The sequence below is a fragment of the Diadema antillarum genome, unplaced genomic scaffold, assembly GCF_040938485.1.
Source record: "Diadema antillarum isolate AM-2024a unplaced genomic scaffold, OU_Dant_1.0 seq00001099_RagTag, whole genome shotgun sequence".
In the NCBI taxonomy this organism is placed as follows: Eukaryota; Metazoa; Echinodermata; class Echinoidea; order Diadematoida; family Diadematidae; genus Diadema; species Diadema antillarum.
In genome coordinates this window covers 81,423-97,159 of record NW_027271916.1, presented here as the reverse complement: position 1 = coordinate 97,159, position 15,737 = coordinate 81,423, and the positions used below count along the sequence as shown (strand labels likewise).

The 15,737-nt window shown below is 41.9% G+C and overlaps 1 protein-coding gene across 2 annotated transcripts; it reads left to right on the top strand.

Moving 5' to 3' along the window:
- The first annotated feature begins 2,595 nt into the window (after positions 1-2,595).
- On the top strand, positions 2,596-15,433 carry LOC139743649 (uncharacterized). 2 transcript variants are annotated; one of them, XM_071654115.1, is made up of 3 exons: positions 2,596-2,843; positions 5,920-6,298; positions 14,043-15,433. In XM_071654115.1, exons 2-3 carry the CDS (start codon positions 6,029-6,031, stop codon positions 15,423-15,425), a joined length of 1,653 nt encoding a protein of 550 aa, XP_071510216.1. In that variant the 5' UTR covers positions 2,596-2,843; positions 5,920-6,028; the 3' UTR covers positions 15,426-15,433. The 2 variants fall into 2 exon arrangements, with proteins under 2 accessions (XP_071510216.1, XP_071510215.1); XM_071654114.1 differs by having other exon boundaries at positions 5,920-6,304.
- The last annotated feature ends 304 nt before the right edge of the window (positions 15,434-15,737 follow it).

The window sequence follows — 15,737 nt, the reverse complement described above, 5'->3', positions numbered from 1 at the left end:
AGCCTGGTTTGAAGCTGACCACTAACTGCATCGAGATGCATGGCCCGTGGTGATTGTCATACTATACAATCATGTACGTCTCTGGACTGTCACGTGGTCTCAAGCATTGGCGAACATGGGTTGTAAGAACGGTATAGTTTTGGTTGAGATGTAGCTTCAGGTTTTCAACTTTATTGTGAGATAATGAAAAACCTTGTATGAAATAGGGGCATATATGTGGCCGTGCATCACAAAACCAACAAAAAGTCGCACCCCTTGATTACATGAGGACTCAAGAAAGGTCAAATGGGTCAACCGAGTCAATCTTGAGTTTTTCATATTTTCTGAAAGTGCTATCCTTTGGGATCATAACATCAATGGGAAAGAGTGTTTTCAGCAGTTTTTCTACAACCCTTTTTGGGGGGGAGAGTAGAATGATCAGGTGTGTCTTAGAGGCCCCTTTTCATTTCTTGAAATCCTTTGCATACTCTTCACTTTCAAGTCTAATAACTTTTTAAAAGAATAACGCTTTACTTTGAAAATTGGCATTAATCATGGACAGAATGTGTTAATAGAACATGATCAATTTCAGCTTAATCTCATAATCCCTTCATTGTTGTTGCCCCAGTGGTTTATACATCCTGTGTTTTGTCCCTTTCATCGCACAGCTAGCTCGGCTTGTAAAGATTAATAGACCCTGTACTTCAGAGCCTCTTTTCTCAGTTCACACTTTTCAGAGTGTGTGCTTTCTTCCCAGTATTTAGACTGGTTAGGGGAGTCCATTTGAATTGAGTTATACATCATTTTAAAGCTTACAGTCTGTATTTTTAAAATCTGCCCTTGACTAAGAATCCATGTCTGGCGACTTTATATTGGTTTGTGATGCAGGGTCACATCTACATGTATATAATTGTTATTATGATGCTTAGAAGAGAAATTCAAAGTTTATTAGTGAAGGAAGGATTTTGAAATGGCTGAGATACTCTCTAAAAAAAATCGAGTGAAAATTTTCACTCTTGAAGGAGTGCACACAAAAAAGAGTAAATTTAGAGTAAAATTGGAGTGAATTTGGGGTGAAAATTGTTCATTTTCACTCGTTTTAGAGTGACCTCAGTGATCACTCCAAAATCTTCAAGTGATCCCTGAGGTCACTCCAAAATGAGTGAAAATGAACATTTTCACTCTAAATTCACTCTTTCTTGTATTCACTCCTTCAAGAGTGAATATTTTCACTTGATTTGTTTAGAGAGTAATTAAAACAAATTAAGAGGTTGTCAAATGATGGGACCCACCTTTTTTTTTTTACATAGAACACGTTGACTTTGTTTTTTTTTTTTTTGCAGTCTTTTCAACCCGATTTACATCAAACAAACTTTGAATTCCTCTTAGAATAGAGTGCTCGTTCATATTTCATAAGTGGTTTCCTATCACCTCGCGCAAAGTTAAAATCTGAACTTCCCATCTCAACCAAAACTAGAGGTCCATGCCATCCCTTTAACCGACACGTCTTATATAATCTTTTGCCAAGGCTTCCTTTCACCATTTGGCCACTGCTTGTAACTGTTTTCGACGAGAAAACTGTTTGCGACACATGAAAGCAGTTAGGGTGAAATGGTCCATAATCGTATCTTCCAGATGTAGCCTAGACATTGCCAACAGACAGACTAAAATGGTACATGTATTTAAAAAAAAGAAAGATGCAAAGCAAAACAAAAACTGAATGTTTCATTACATTACCACCGGATAACTTCTTCGAGCTTAAAGGGGCCCTGAAATCTAAATGCATGTTGATTTGTGTTGATTTATGATACCTTCAACATCACTTTTGCGGTGAAACGAATATCTAGAAACATTCCATATAGGGCCTATTTTTAATGATTTTTTTCTTCCATTTTTCTTCAGATTACTTGGGAACGCCCACAAAAAAAATCCTTAAAAAAAACAATATTCTTGAGATGACCTCATCTGTCAATCATTGCTAAAGTACTGAAGTGTTTAACAAATGACACTGGAATGCAAAAGCACCTTCCCACGACTCAGCTTACATGTTCCCTCGCCATGTCTTTTGTTATTCACATTAATATCACAGAAACATGCAAGTTATGCTGAGTCGAGAGGAAGGTGCATTCCAATGTCTTTTGTTTAACATTTCAGTACTTTAGCAATGATTGACAGATGAGGTCATCTCAAGAATATTGGTTTGGAAGGATTTTTTTGTGGACGTTCCCAAGTAATCTCAAGAAAAATAGAAGAAAAAATCGTTAAAAATATATGGAATGTTTCTAGATACTCGTTTCACCGCAAAAGTGATGTTGAGGGTATCATAAATCAATTCAAATCAACATGCATTTGGATTTCAGGGCCCCTTTAATGCTACACAAACAATAAAGAGTCAAAACACGACTCTTCAAACTGCCAATATATTTACGAATCGACTCGAATACCAAAATGCTGTGGTACAATTAAGTATGCTCCCTGGACGAGTTTGTGTTCACCCAGCTGTTGTTGTTGTTGTTTTTTCTCTCTTTCAGAACACAAACCTAACTTTATTCTAGAGATAAGCTACCTCCTCTTTAAACAATATGAAAGAAGGTAATGTTCTAGTTTACGAATTTTTTTGTGGCAGCTTTAAACGGGAAATGATGTTCAGTCAAAAACCAAGAATTTGTCTATGTCATTGGCATTACAATCCTATCTTGTGTATAAAACGCGATTCAAGGAAGGTAATAGGACGTGAGTGCGGCCTTGGAAAGCGAGGCTCGGTTAGAGGGCGGTATACAGCCAACTTTCCATGTTTTTCAAGATTTCCGGAAGTCGTCTGAAATCGACTGATTTTCACCAATTTTCGGGTGCAAGAGCACATGGTAAAGTATGACAACCGCCTTTTAGATATATCTTTTTAGCTCAGAGTTCTGTTCAGCCTGGTCTCGTGTGCCTCTATTGGTAAAATGCTCTTACAAATCTATTTATATTTGTACCATGCACTTCACCCGTGCGTGCACTTGGATAGCACAGCACAACTGTTCAGTCCCACGTATCACTTTTGGGGTCATCGTGCTCCTGTCCCCATTTTCGAGCTCTCGGCGTTGACGCAATTAGCTGTGAAGCCATGTAAAAGTGAACCGATACCATAGTCCATATACATCGCACTTCAGTCCGGGCTCTGGTGTCAAAACAACTGACGTCAGGAAGGTCCTTCACACTTGCTTAAGTTACGAAAGTGCCAGATACTGAAATCCAGTGCATTAATTTGATTAAGCCCTAGAATCTAGATCTCAAATGAAAAGGAGAATACATGCGTGTACACTGGTCACTACTGGTCACTGCCTGCACTGCCTGCCCGTCCGTCACGGTGTGTGCAGCATGCGGTGGCCCTGTCCCTGGCGCTGCATTAACTGTTTTTATGTCTAATGTCAGTTCGGGAAACCCACTCACAATCACAAGGGGGGCCCCTCCTTATAAGTAACCCGTCCCCTTAGTTTCTATAAGTAACCCCCCGGGGCACCCCTTATAAGGAGTCTCCACGCTTTTTTGCAATGCAACGCGAAAATGAAAGGACTGCGGCAATTCGCTTGATTATGTCCATAAAGCTTCACAAGTTTCCTAGTTACTCACGAAATTTGAGCAAAATCGGTTCGAGGCATCATATCTAAAATCATGGATTTAAATGCGATGTCAAACGACCCATGCGAATGCTGAAATGCGAGCGATTACTGGCGTGAGTGTCGCCAGGCGCGGCGGCGCGGCAATGCTTGAGTGCAGACGTGGCGACTGAGTACGAAAGTCTCCGTACTTAAACTTTATGTGAAAGACATCAACAGAATTTCAGTTGTCAGCAATTGTATGCATGCACACATACAGTGTAAGTGAATCTTCCATTAATTCTTACCCATGTCATTGATGTCTCAAGTTAGGAAGAAACAAAGTCTATACTCTTCACTTCATATGTGGCCAATATCACAAAACCAACAAAAAGAGGAGTGGATTAAAGCAAGAGGGGCAGGGTATTTAACATGAGGACTCAAAATAGATGAAGTGGGACGAAGCAGCCAATCTCGAGATTTTTCATATTTTCTGGAAGACCAGTTTAAGAAAGTCCATTTATTTTGTATTGAGTGATCCATCATTTTAAAGCTTAGAGTCTGTTCTTTCAAAACTTGTCCTTCATTAAGAATTCATGTCTGGTGACTTTTTGGCAGTTTTGTGATGCAGGGTGACATTCTGTGCATCATCTGCTACCTTATATTATTTTGTTATTTTTTACCAAGGAATCATGTATTATTTGCATATAAAGACATGTTTCTTTACAAGCACAAAGTGTACATTAAGGTGTACACACTTGTTTGCATGCTAAATTTCTGACACCTGATTTCCAAATTTTTCAGGTAGTGACTTACCGTGTACCAAATGTTGCAAAAGCTCTGAACTTTCACTCCTTACTGTATTAAAAAGCATTGATTTTTGCAATAGAATGGGTAGTGAAAATCCTACGATTTTATTGGTCGGGAGCTGTGAGCTGATTTTGTATTGGCCGCACGCTACCTCACCGAGGACAACGCTCTGTAAATGTTATGGAGGAGTGCACTTGTAGCAAGAGATGCCTATTGGCTAGCAAGCTATGCATCCAGTAATTACGGGATGCATGTTTTTAGTTGGGGTTTTTTTTTTTCGCCAAAGGAAAATGCATCCAGTAAATTTGCCATTAGGTTACATGATCAAAAAATGGATTTCTGATAAGAAAATTGTACACCATTCTATAAAGGAGATGATGCACAATAATTTTTTTGCTTCATTGGGAATCATGTACATGCTGTAACTAAACTCATGAGGCAAGCCTTGTGAGATAAGCATGCTCACATTTCCAACTGATGCACTCATTGCAGTGTTCTGCTTTTCGAATACTTTGAATTTTGACATGTTTGGGATTTGTGTTGTCAAGAACTCAGTGTTACAGTATTTTATGTCATGGACGTGATATCCCCTGACATAATCTGTGAAATGTAGGCTACATGATTTTGTGGAAAGTGCTGTTTTTGTACTAGCGTTACCTTGTTGCCAACATTCCGTATTCACAGCTACAGAGAATTTAGTTGCATATGTTTGCTTGTTTGATGAATTTGTTTGTTTGTTTGTTTTATCAAGTGTAATATGCATCATGACTGCTGATACAGACATACACCATCGTACTGTGTAAATCACAAAGTCACAAATTCTATCCAAAGCCAGATCATATAGAAAAATGGAACATTAATATGTCATCACAGCATGAAAGTTAGTTGTTGTAACTACAGTATCTACTAGGATGTGTATGACATAAGTTTTGCATGCATCCACACTGGATATTTGAATAGATTATTTGCTGATAGAGCTATTTCAAAATGTATTGTAATTAAGAGATGTCTACTGCAAATCCTCACTGGTACCAATATTTCTTACATTAGAGGTTGTACATGTATTTAGTGGAGGAAAAAGAAAAAAGCTCAGTGACTCTAGCTGTCATTAGTGAAAGACTTTGTGCAACTTCTTTGCACTATGGGCGTATACATAGGCAAGGTAACATCCAGTGATCCTTTGAGCAGAGGATTGTGTGTATGAAATATTTACTCTGTTCTTCTAAAATGCTGCTCTGCACACTACACCTAGATTGTAGGTTTTGGTAATATCGAGAATTGATGTCTTCTTTGCAAGCAGTCTTTTTGAGAAACAATGAGCTTGTCTGTTTCAAACCCATCTGACCCTCCCCCATACCACAAATATTGACTGCTTTCATTTACGCAATGCTCATAAATGGCTTCCGAAAAAACATGTTTTTGCACTGTGGCAGTCAAAATGCAAAGAGCGTCACAAGCAGGACTGCTTCTTTACAGATGTTAAGGAGAGTAGCTAATTTTACTGCAGACACGTCAGTTAAGTTTTGTTTTGTTCCACTGCTTTGTGTAGGCATTGTTCATGGCATCTGCAAAGAGGACCATCATCGCAGAGCAGTGACATCACCACACCCTCAGAGCTTGTAACGCAGGAGACGATCAGAGCAGGACTGCCGATCACAATGGATGTCCCGCATACCAGTCATCCCATGTTCAATCACAATGACCCGTCGCCCTACCGCATTCCCGTGAGCACCTTCGTGGCGAGGCCCCCTCCGGCCAACCTTGTGGACATGCATGCGGAGCGCGTCAGCGAGAGTCTCGCCCTGAGGCCGCCGCCCCTTGAAAACACTCACACTCCAAGCCTACCCATCGGAATGCCCTGGATGGAGCAGCACTACCGTCCAAATCTCCAAACAGAAACCAGAGAACAGAAACAACCCGTCATGAAGGTAAAGGTGAATTATCTGCACGTGAGTCTGTCCCTTGCTTGTTGTTTTCGTTATCTGTTGGTTGTTGCTGGTGGGTATTAAGTCTCAGAAAATGTTACAAAGGGATTAGCAGATACTGTTTAAAAAGGCATCGAATAGCTTTCTTCAATGTTTTTTTTCAGCTCACATGAGCAGAAGGCTCAAGTGAGCTATTGTGATCTCTCCTTATCTGGCATCTAGACCGGGGGCCCAGAAGATTTATTTAGCTGAAAAGGGTCACACATTTTAATGGTCTCATCATATAAGGATGTGTCCAAGGGTCAATAAAATGAATTGCTGGCAAGTCACATCCTGTACCGTAAGCCTAGGGACCGCAAAAAGGGACCCCAAAAAATGGATTTATTCAGCCGAAGGGGGTCACGGACAAAAGTTGGTGGATATTGTTCCTTTGGGTGTACTTATCATGAAAACAGCAATGCCAGCTATTTTATCCTGTACGGGGCCCCAGACAGTAGCCCCAAGGGGCCCCAGAAATATGGTGTTATTCAGCTGAAAAGGGTCACGGCTAATTTCTTTTGCAATGGAAGTAGTTCCCATCAGAGATATCCAAAACACCAATGCCAGCTATTTTATCCTGTACGGGGCCCTAGACAGTAGCCCCAAAGGGCCCCACCCCCCATAGGCCTACGTACAAACACACACAAACATTGATTTTATTCAGTTGAAAAGAGTCACGGCTAATTTCTTTTGCAATTGAAGTAGTTCCCATCAGAGATATTCAAAACACCAATACCAGCTACTTTATCCTGTACGGGGCCCCAGACAGTAGCCCCAAAGTGCCCCACCCCCCATAGGCCATACGTACAAACACACACAAACATTGATTTCATTCGTGCAGCTGAGAAGAGTCACGGCTAATTTCATTTGCAATGGAAGGAGTACCCATCAGAGATATCAAAAAAACCAAAGTCAGCTATGTTATCCAGTACGGGGCCCCGGACAGTAGCCCCAAAGGAGCTCCCCCCCCCCCCCCAACACATACACACATTAGTTTCATTCAGCTGAAAAGAGTCACGGCTAATTTCTTTTGCAATGGAAGTAGTACCCATCAGAGATATCCAAAATACCAAAGCCAGCTATTTTATCCGGCACGGGGCCCCAGTCAGTAGCCCCAAAGTGCCCCCCCCCCCCCTCTCCACACACACACACACACACACATTAGTCAGCTGAAAAGGGTCACGGCTAATTTCTTTTGCAATGGAAGTAGAACCCATCAGAGATATCCAAAATACCAAAGCCAGTTATTTCATCCTGTATGGGGCCCCGCACAGTATAGCCCCAAACACGGGTAATTTCTTTTGCACTGGAAGAAGTACCTATCAGAGATTATTATATATTCAACACACCAAGGCTAGTTATTTTATCCTGCACAGAGCCCCAGACAGTAGCTCCACAGTGTCCCATCCATTATGCATGTACTGTGAATCAGCTGAAAATGGTCTTACAAATTCTTCTGTAACGTTAATATCAGGGCCTACTGAACAGAGATATCACAAACACTAAAGCAAGTCATCTTATCCTGTATACGGGGTCCCATAGGTTACAGTAGCAAAACACTCAAGAAATTTGCAAAGGAAGCATACTTCTGTATAGTGCACAACCAAGATGACCATATTACGAAAACCAGTCATTTCATCTTGTACTGGGCCCAGGTTACAGTAGCCATAAAGTGCCCCTCCCCCACATAATTATTATAACATCATTTAGCTGAGAAGAGTCATAGTTGTTTTTCTTCTACAATCGAAGTAGGCCTTAGTTTACATCATAGATACCCAAAACATCAAAGCCAGTTAGGTTTTCCCAGCCAATTTCGCACTTTTGTTGGTTCATTAATTTTGATAGAAGGTTCGAATTCGTAAAATGGGTATTCAAATTGGCTGGTACCCTACGTTCATTCAAATTCGCCTTGATTTGCCGAAAAGGGTATTTCAGTCATTAAATTTCGCGAAAGACAGTCAAATTCCAAACGTGTTCATCCAAATTCAAATCATGCTATTTCTTTGTTTCAGATCATTTTAACATGTCTTTCTATGTGTGTTTTCGTTTCATCTATAAATTACTGTTATAAAGCAGTAAAAGTATCATATTTCTTATCTAGTATAACTGGATTTGGTTGTTCTGTAACCAGACTGGTAACGCTCCTTCTCTTTCATATACATGTCATTATAGGCCTATACGTGTACCAGTAATGCAGATTAACTTCATTTTTTATAGTCATGACAGCACAATAGATACAGACGTATATCTCTAGAAGACATAGAAAGAATTATTAAAAAAAAAACATTTGAGGATCATCACCTTGACTTCTTGGAACTGGCCGACCGCTCGTAATAAAGCGCTCGTAATGGCCAGATAATTTGTGGCTTCTTTATACTTCTTTGAATTCAAAAAGCATGTTAAAAAAATGGTGTCAAAGTCTCTTAAACAAATACGAAAACATGAAATGCTATGATGCTTACAAAACAATAACTACGACGAAAGAAAATAAGGAAAGAGGCCAAGCATGAACGTATCTGTTTAATTGACTGCAGATCATGTTAAATTAGATGGCCACAAATCAATTTGAATGAACGAGCGCAGCATGTATCACGTGACTATATCATTATGAATTTATGAATGAACGGATAGTGGAATGGTACTTGTCTTATATATGGATTTCAGTTGAAAAAGTGTTATTTAGAATAAGGTTAGAGGTAATGTGATTGTTTCAAAATAAATTTGAAAGAAGAGATTTATATGACATTGAACTACCATGTCATCTAGGCGAAATTTTTGCTAAATTTAATTCAACATTAAAGAATTCGATTAAAAGAGGTGCGATATTGGCCCGGATGCAGGGCCCTTGACAGGTATAGCCCCAAGGTATTCCCACCCCATATGAATTAATTGTTTTTAGGTGAAAACAGTCAGGATTTTCCTTGGCAGTGGAATTAACAGCTGAGATACGTAAAACACAAACCCATCCAGTTAAGGGGCCCCCAGCCAGTAGCTGGAAAGTGCTCCCGTATTATTTTATTCTAAGTGAAAAGAATCACTGCTATAATTTCTTTTGCAATGGAAGTAGTACTCAAGGAGGTATCAAAAACACCGAAACCAGTTATATAGCTGTACGGGGCTCCCACGGAGTGTTCCTAAAAGTGTCCCCACATGTAATTCCACTATCAAAATCTGCATCCCGATCTATTCAATCTGTCAGATCGGGACAGAGCGGCAAAAGTGTACGGGGACCGGGAGCATCGTAGCAGCAGCGTTTGGGTGATGGGGTTGGATCTGGCAATTTTACAGATCGGGAAGAAATTTTGAACTGATTCAAAATTTCTTCCTCATCTCCCCATCAAGATTGACCTATTTTGAATCGTAGCTCAAACGGGGAGAGAGCAGTGACAGTGTAAATACCGCGGGATGAGCGTAACAATTCCAGGTTTTTCTGACCGTAAGTAACAAGCGGCACAAAGAACGGGAAGTATAGTCTAAACTAGACACCGACGACATGGTCCCGCTGCTGCGCCGCTTTCTTGATCAAAGCACGACCTTCCCGCTTTAACGACGCTCTCACTAAGTTCTCTACTCTCGTATAAAATCAAGGCCTGTTCCTACGACGCTTCATTCCTGCTTCGATAACGCTGTTGGCCGCTTTAGCTACGCTGTTCCTACGCTTTCCCAGACTCAATTATGCGCGTCTTCCGCTCTCGCCGCTCTAAAATCGAACGTAGCCGATACGCTGGAAAATGTTTGCCAGAACAGCAAAACTGATGATGATGAGGAGGACGCGTTGTCGTTGTTGCGAAAATGAAGACGAAGGAGCGCATATTTAAGAAGAAGAGATGCAAACAATAAAGAGAATAAAGCAAAACACTTTGGAGCTACTGTACGGGACCCCAATATCTGACTTTGGTATTTTGATATCCGATGGATACTACTTCCATTGCAAAAGAAATTAGCCGTGACTCCTTTTCGGACTGAATGAAACCAATATATATGTGTGTGTGTGTGTGTGTGTAGGGGGCACTTTGGGGCTACTGTCTGGGGCCCCGTACAGGAATAAAATAACTGGCTTTGGTGCTTTGGATATCTCTGATGAGTACTACTTCCGATTGCAAAAGAAAGTAGCCGTGACCCTTTTCAGCTGAATAAAATCAATGTGTGTGTATGGGGGGGGGGGGGGGGGGAGGGGGAGGGGTGGTAAGGGGTCAATTTGGGGCTACTGTCTGGGGCTACTGTCTGGGGCTACTGTCTGGGGCCCATGCAGGATAAAATAACTGGCTTTGGTATTTTGGATTTCTCTGATGGGTACTAATTCCATCGCAAAAGAAATTAGCCGTGACCCTTTTCAGCTGAATAAAACTATTGTGTGAGTATGTGTGTTGGGGGGGGGGGGCACTTTGGGGCTACTGTCTGGGGCCCTGTACAGGACAAAATAACTGGCTTTGGTGCTTTGGATATCTCTGATGAGTACTACTTCCGATTGCAAAAGAAGTAGTCGTGACCCTTTTCAGCTGAATAAAATCAATGTGTGTGTGGAGGGGGGGGGGGGGGGAGGGGGGAGGGGGTAAGGGGGGCAATTTGGGGCTACTGCCTGGGGCTACTGTCTGGGGCCCCATGCAGGATAAAATAACTGGCTTTGGTATTTTGGATTTCTCTAATGGGTACTAATTCCATCGCAAAAGAAATTAGCCGTGACCCTTTTTCAGCTGAATGAAACTATTGTGCGAGTATGTGTGTTGGGGGGGGGGGGGGGGGGCACTTTGGGGCTACTGTCTGGGGCCCTGTACAGGACAAAATAACTGGCTTTGGTGTTTTTGTATGTCTCTGATGGGTACTACTTCCATTGCAAATGAAATTAGCCGTTACTCTTATCAGCTGAATAAAGTCAATGTGTGTGTGTGTGTGTGTTTGTACGTAGGGCTTATAGGGGGTGGGGCACTTTGGGGCTATTGTCTGGGGCCCCGTGCAGGATGAAATAGCTGGCTTTGGTGTTTTGGATATATCTCTGATTGGTACTCCTTCCATTGCAAAAGAAATTAGCCGTGACTCTTTTTAACTGAATAAAATCAATGTTTTGTGTGTGTTTGTACGTAGGCCTATGGGGGGGTGGGGCCCTTTGGGGCTACTGTCTAGGGCCCCGTACAGGATAAAATAGCTGGCATTGGTGTTTTGGATATCTCTGATGGGAACTACTTCCGTTGCAAAAGAAATTAGCCGTGACCCTTTTCAGCTGAATAACACCATATTTCTGGGGCCCCTTGGGGCTACTGTCTGGGGCCCCGTACAGGATAAAATAGCTGGCATTGCTGTTTTCATGATAAGTACACCCAAAGGAACAATATCCACCAACTTTTGTCCGTGACCCCCTTCGGCTGAATAAATCCATTTTTTCGGAGGTCCCTTTTTGTGGTCCCTAGGCTTACGGTACAGTATGTGACTTGCCAGCAATTCATTTTATTGACCCTTGGCCACATCCTTACATGATGAGACCATCAAAAAGTGTGACCCTTTTCAGCTGAATAAATGCTCTGGGCCCCCGGTCTAATCCGTTCAGCGTCCTGTGTCATCTGTAGTGTGTCATGCATCATTCGTAAACTTAGTTTACATTTCATCTTCGTGAAAACTCATGATGGATTTTCACCAAAATTTTCTCTTCACAAGTAGCATGCCTAGGGGAATAGGATATCAGTTTGTTCAAATGGGCACCGTACCCATTTGGCCCCCAGGCCCCCCCCCCCCAAAAAAAGAGATAATAATAATAATAAAAATAAAAAATGAAAAAAAATGAAAAAAATGAAAAAAATTAGGGAATCTTTAAAAATCTTCATTTCTGGAACCAGAAGCGTTGAAGCTAAGTTGATATTATGAGTGAAAGTACGTTGATGACTGTGGTTTCAAGTTTGCTCATGCAGACTCAGGGGTGCCCCCCTTGGCAACGGGGGGTTCCAAGTGGGGGCTCTAACTTGTACAATTTCATCTTCTTGGCAGTTAGCATTCATAGGGGATAGGATCTCAATTTGTTTGAATAGGCACCATGCTTTCCTTGGGGGCCCCAGGTGACCCAAACCTCCCAAATTAAGGAATGTTAAAAAAATTCTTCTCTAGAATTAGACAAGATAGACCTTTCAGTAGTTTTTGTTTCTCAAGACTGCGTAGTGAAACCTTCATTAAAGGACAAGTTCACCTTCATAAACATAAGGATTGAGAGAATGCAACAATATTAGTAGAACACATCAGTGAAAGTTTGAGGAAAAATTGGACAATCGATGCAAAAGTTATGAATTTTTAAAATTTTTGTGTTGGAACCGCTGGATGAGGAGACTACTACAGCTTGTGAGTCATATGCGTACAACATTATAAAGAAAATGTAAAAGAAAATTCAACATATTTTCACTTTTTTTCGCATAATAAAAGAGCTTTTGACTTGCCTCTTTCTAAAGGCAGGGGGAATAATATTGCCCATAACATTTGTCGGTAACGAGTCAGGGGAATGTGTACTTTTTTTCAAAGGATGGAATTTTTGTGAAATTCTCTTTATATTTTCCTTATATTGTTGTACGCAAGTTATTCATACACTGCAGTAGTCTTCTCATCCAGCGGTTGCTGCACAAAAATGTTAAAAATTCATAACTTTTGAACGAATTGTCTGATTTTCCTCAAAACTTTCAATGATGTGTTCTACTAATATTGCTACATTCTCTCAATCCTTATGTTTATAAAGGTGAACTTGTCCTTTAAAGTACAATGTACTTGGCAGGTATTTTTACCAGTTTGAGTGAATGTGCAAATGAACACCATGCCCCCCACCCCCATGTTTGCAATGTTCTCAGGTAAGAGTCTGCAAGAATGCATGGAAGGAGAACTTGCGATACTCAGGTGAGCGCGAGACCCGGGTCTCTTGTTTGGTTAACAGCCTTTTTGATTCTGAATTTGCTTTTAGTTTGCTATCTTTAAAAAATGACAAATTTTTATTCCTCTGCCATGGAGTGTCGCTGGAGGCATTATTGTCTGTTTGACTTGCCTTTTACATCTTTTCAAAAGTATTGAGAGGTACAGGACTGTAGATGTTGCCAAACTTCCATTGAAATTATGCATATCATTCTCTTCAGTGTAAAGAGATGGCGTCTTTATGCTATTATGTACATTGTGTAGTATTACTCTTCCATTATTCAGTAACATCGAGATGACAAGACTCACTATCACTTGCTTCTTGCAAAGGCTTCACTTCTGTTTTTGTATGTTACAGATTCCTGACATAAGAGATGTCATACACTTTTTGTTTGTGCACTGCACAGGCCTGTCACAAGCCTGTATATGCACCAACAATTTGTGTAATCATGCTGCTAAAACATTGCAATGAAATCATAAAAGCCCATCATGAATGCAACTTCGAAAGCCTGAAACTTGAAAGTAAACAGGCAGATCAGTCAAAGCTACAATGTACACAACTTTGGCAACATTTAGTGATATTTCTGTTGACTTTGACAGAACAATTACAAAGTTTTTGCAGTAGTGTTTGCAAGGAATTAGACAAAATAATGTACATGTGAATGTAGATACATAGGGCTAACTCATGTGAGTTGCTATGCACAGTTAGAACTTAGAATGTTTATCATGTTTGCACAATACGTGCATTTACAGAATGAGTGACTATGAACTCAAATTGATGACATTTTAAATCAGAAAACAGCTAAAATGAAATTACTTTTTCCAACTACAGGAGCCTGTAAATGACACGTGGCATGATGTGAAGTCCCCTGTTCCCCCCGTACCCGAAAGAAAGGAAAAAGAAGAGACCAAGCCTGAAATATTCCCAACTGAGTTTGAGGACCAGGAAATCGCCAGCAACTTTGTGCCAATGTCCTGGAGCAGGACGCCCAAGTTTCGAGTCACACCAAACTCGTCCAGCGAGGGCAGCGGAGAGAGAAGTGAGGATGGCCACGGTGTAGTTCGGTCCACCATGACCCTGGAGCCGTCAGGGTTCACCTGCATCCAGTGCGGCCATGTCGTCCATCGTAGCCAGCTGGCTAAGCATGTGAGGATGCACACCGCCGACCGCCCGCACAAGTGCGAGGTGTGCGGCCGTGCGTTCAGGCAGAAGTCCAACCTCATCGTACACATGCGCATGCACACGGGCGAGCTTCCCTTCAAGTGCGACATGTGCGGCAAGGCCTTCAGGCAAAAGTCCATCTTGGTGACACATGTTCGCACCCACACCAAAGAAATGCCGTACAAGTGCCACATGTGCCCAAAGGCCTTCACGCAGAAATCTAATCTGGTGGAACACATCCGCGTGCACACTGGAGAGAAGCCGTACAGGTGTCCTGAGTGCAACAAGGCCTTTGCCCAGAAGTCAAACCTTGTCGTCCATGTGAGAGGCCACACCGGCGAGACTCCATTTCAGTGCGACACCTGCGGGAAAGCCTTCCGACAGAAGTCCATCTTGACTACGCACATACGGACTCACACGGGAGAGTTGCCGTTCAAGTGCTCTGACTGCGACCGGGCGTTTGCGCAGAAGTCCAACCTGGTGGAGCACTGTCGACAGCACACTGGCGAGAGACCCTTCATCTGCAAGGAGTGCAACAAGGCCTTCATCAGACACCAGGATCTCCTGCAGCACATGCGGCACCACACGGGCCGGAAGCCTTATGACTGCTCCGAGTGCGGCAAGATGTTCATCCGAAAGAAGCACCTGGAGCAGCACGCCAAGTCCCACATGGAGCACCGGTTCAAGTGTGGGGTCTGCGGCCAAGGGTTCATGGACGAGAACCTGATGGTGATCCACCTCACAACCCACTGTCACTGCCACATCTGCGGCATCAGCTACAGGAGCAAAGAGGAACTGATCGAGCATTGCAGACTCCATGCCATGGGTATGTCGGACACCTCTGCCCTCCAAGGCACTACCCTCAGCAAGTTGGCCCTCTCTCGCCATCCTGCGACACCAAGTCACACGCTGCCCAACGAGATGAGCAGGGATGTGCCATCCTGCAGCAAAACCTTTGCAGGTGGACAAACAGACATCAAGATTAATCCATTTCCAACTGAGACCGTCACCAAGGATGAGAATAGCACCAAGAGTTTCACAAATTTATCATAATAGCAGAGAGTGAGAATTTTTTTTTACTCCACAATGCGTCTGATTTCTTGGTACAATCCATATTGATGTCATGTTCAAATTTCCATACATATTCTCTCATTTTGTGTAAATATACACAGTTTTTTGTCATTTTTCTGTCTTATTTTTTGCTGCTTTTTTTTGAACTACAGCTGCACAAAGTTTTTGTCTCAAGCAAATTAGAACTGGCAACCTGAAAGGACAAACATATTGTTATGAAATGTTATGCCATGTTTTGATTCGGGGTGAAAAGTAATTATCAACCTTTGCTCCAAGTCTCTGAAATGGCTGAAT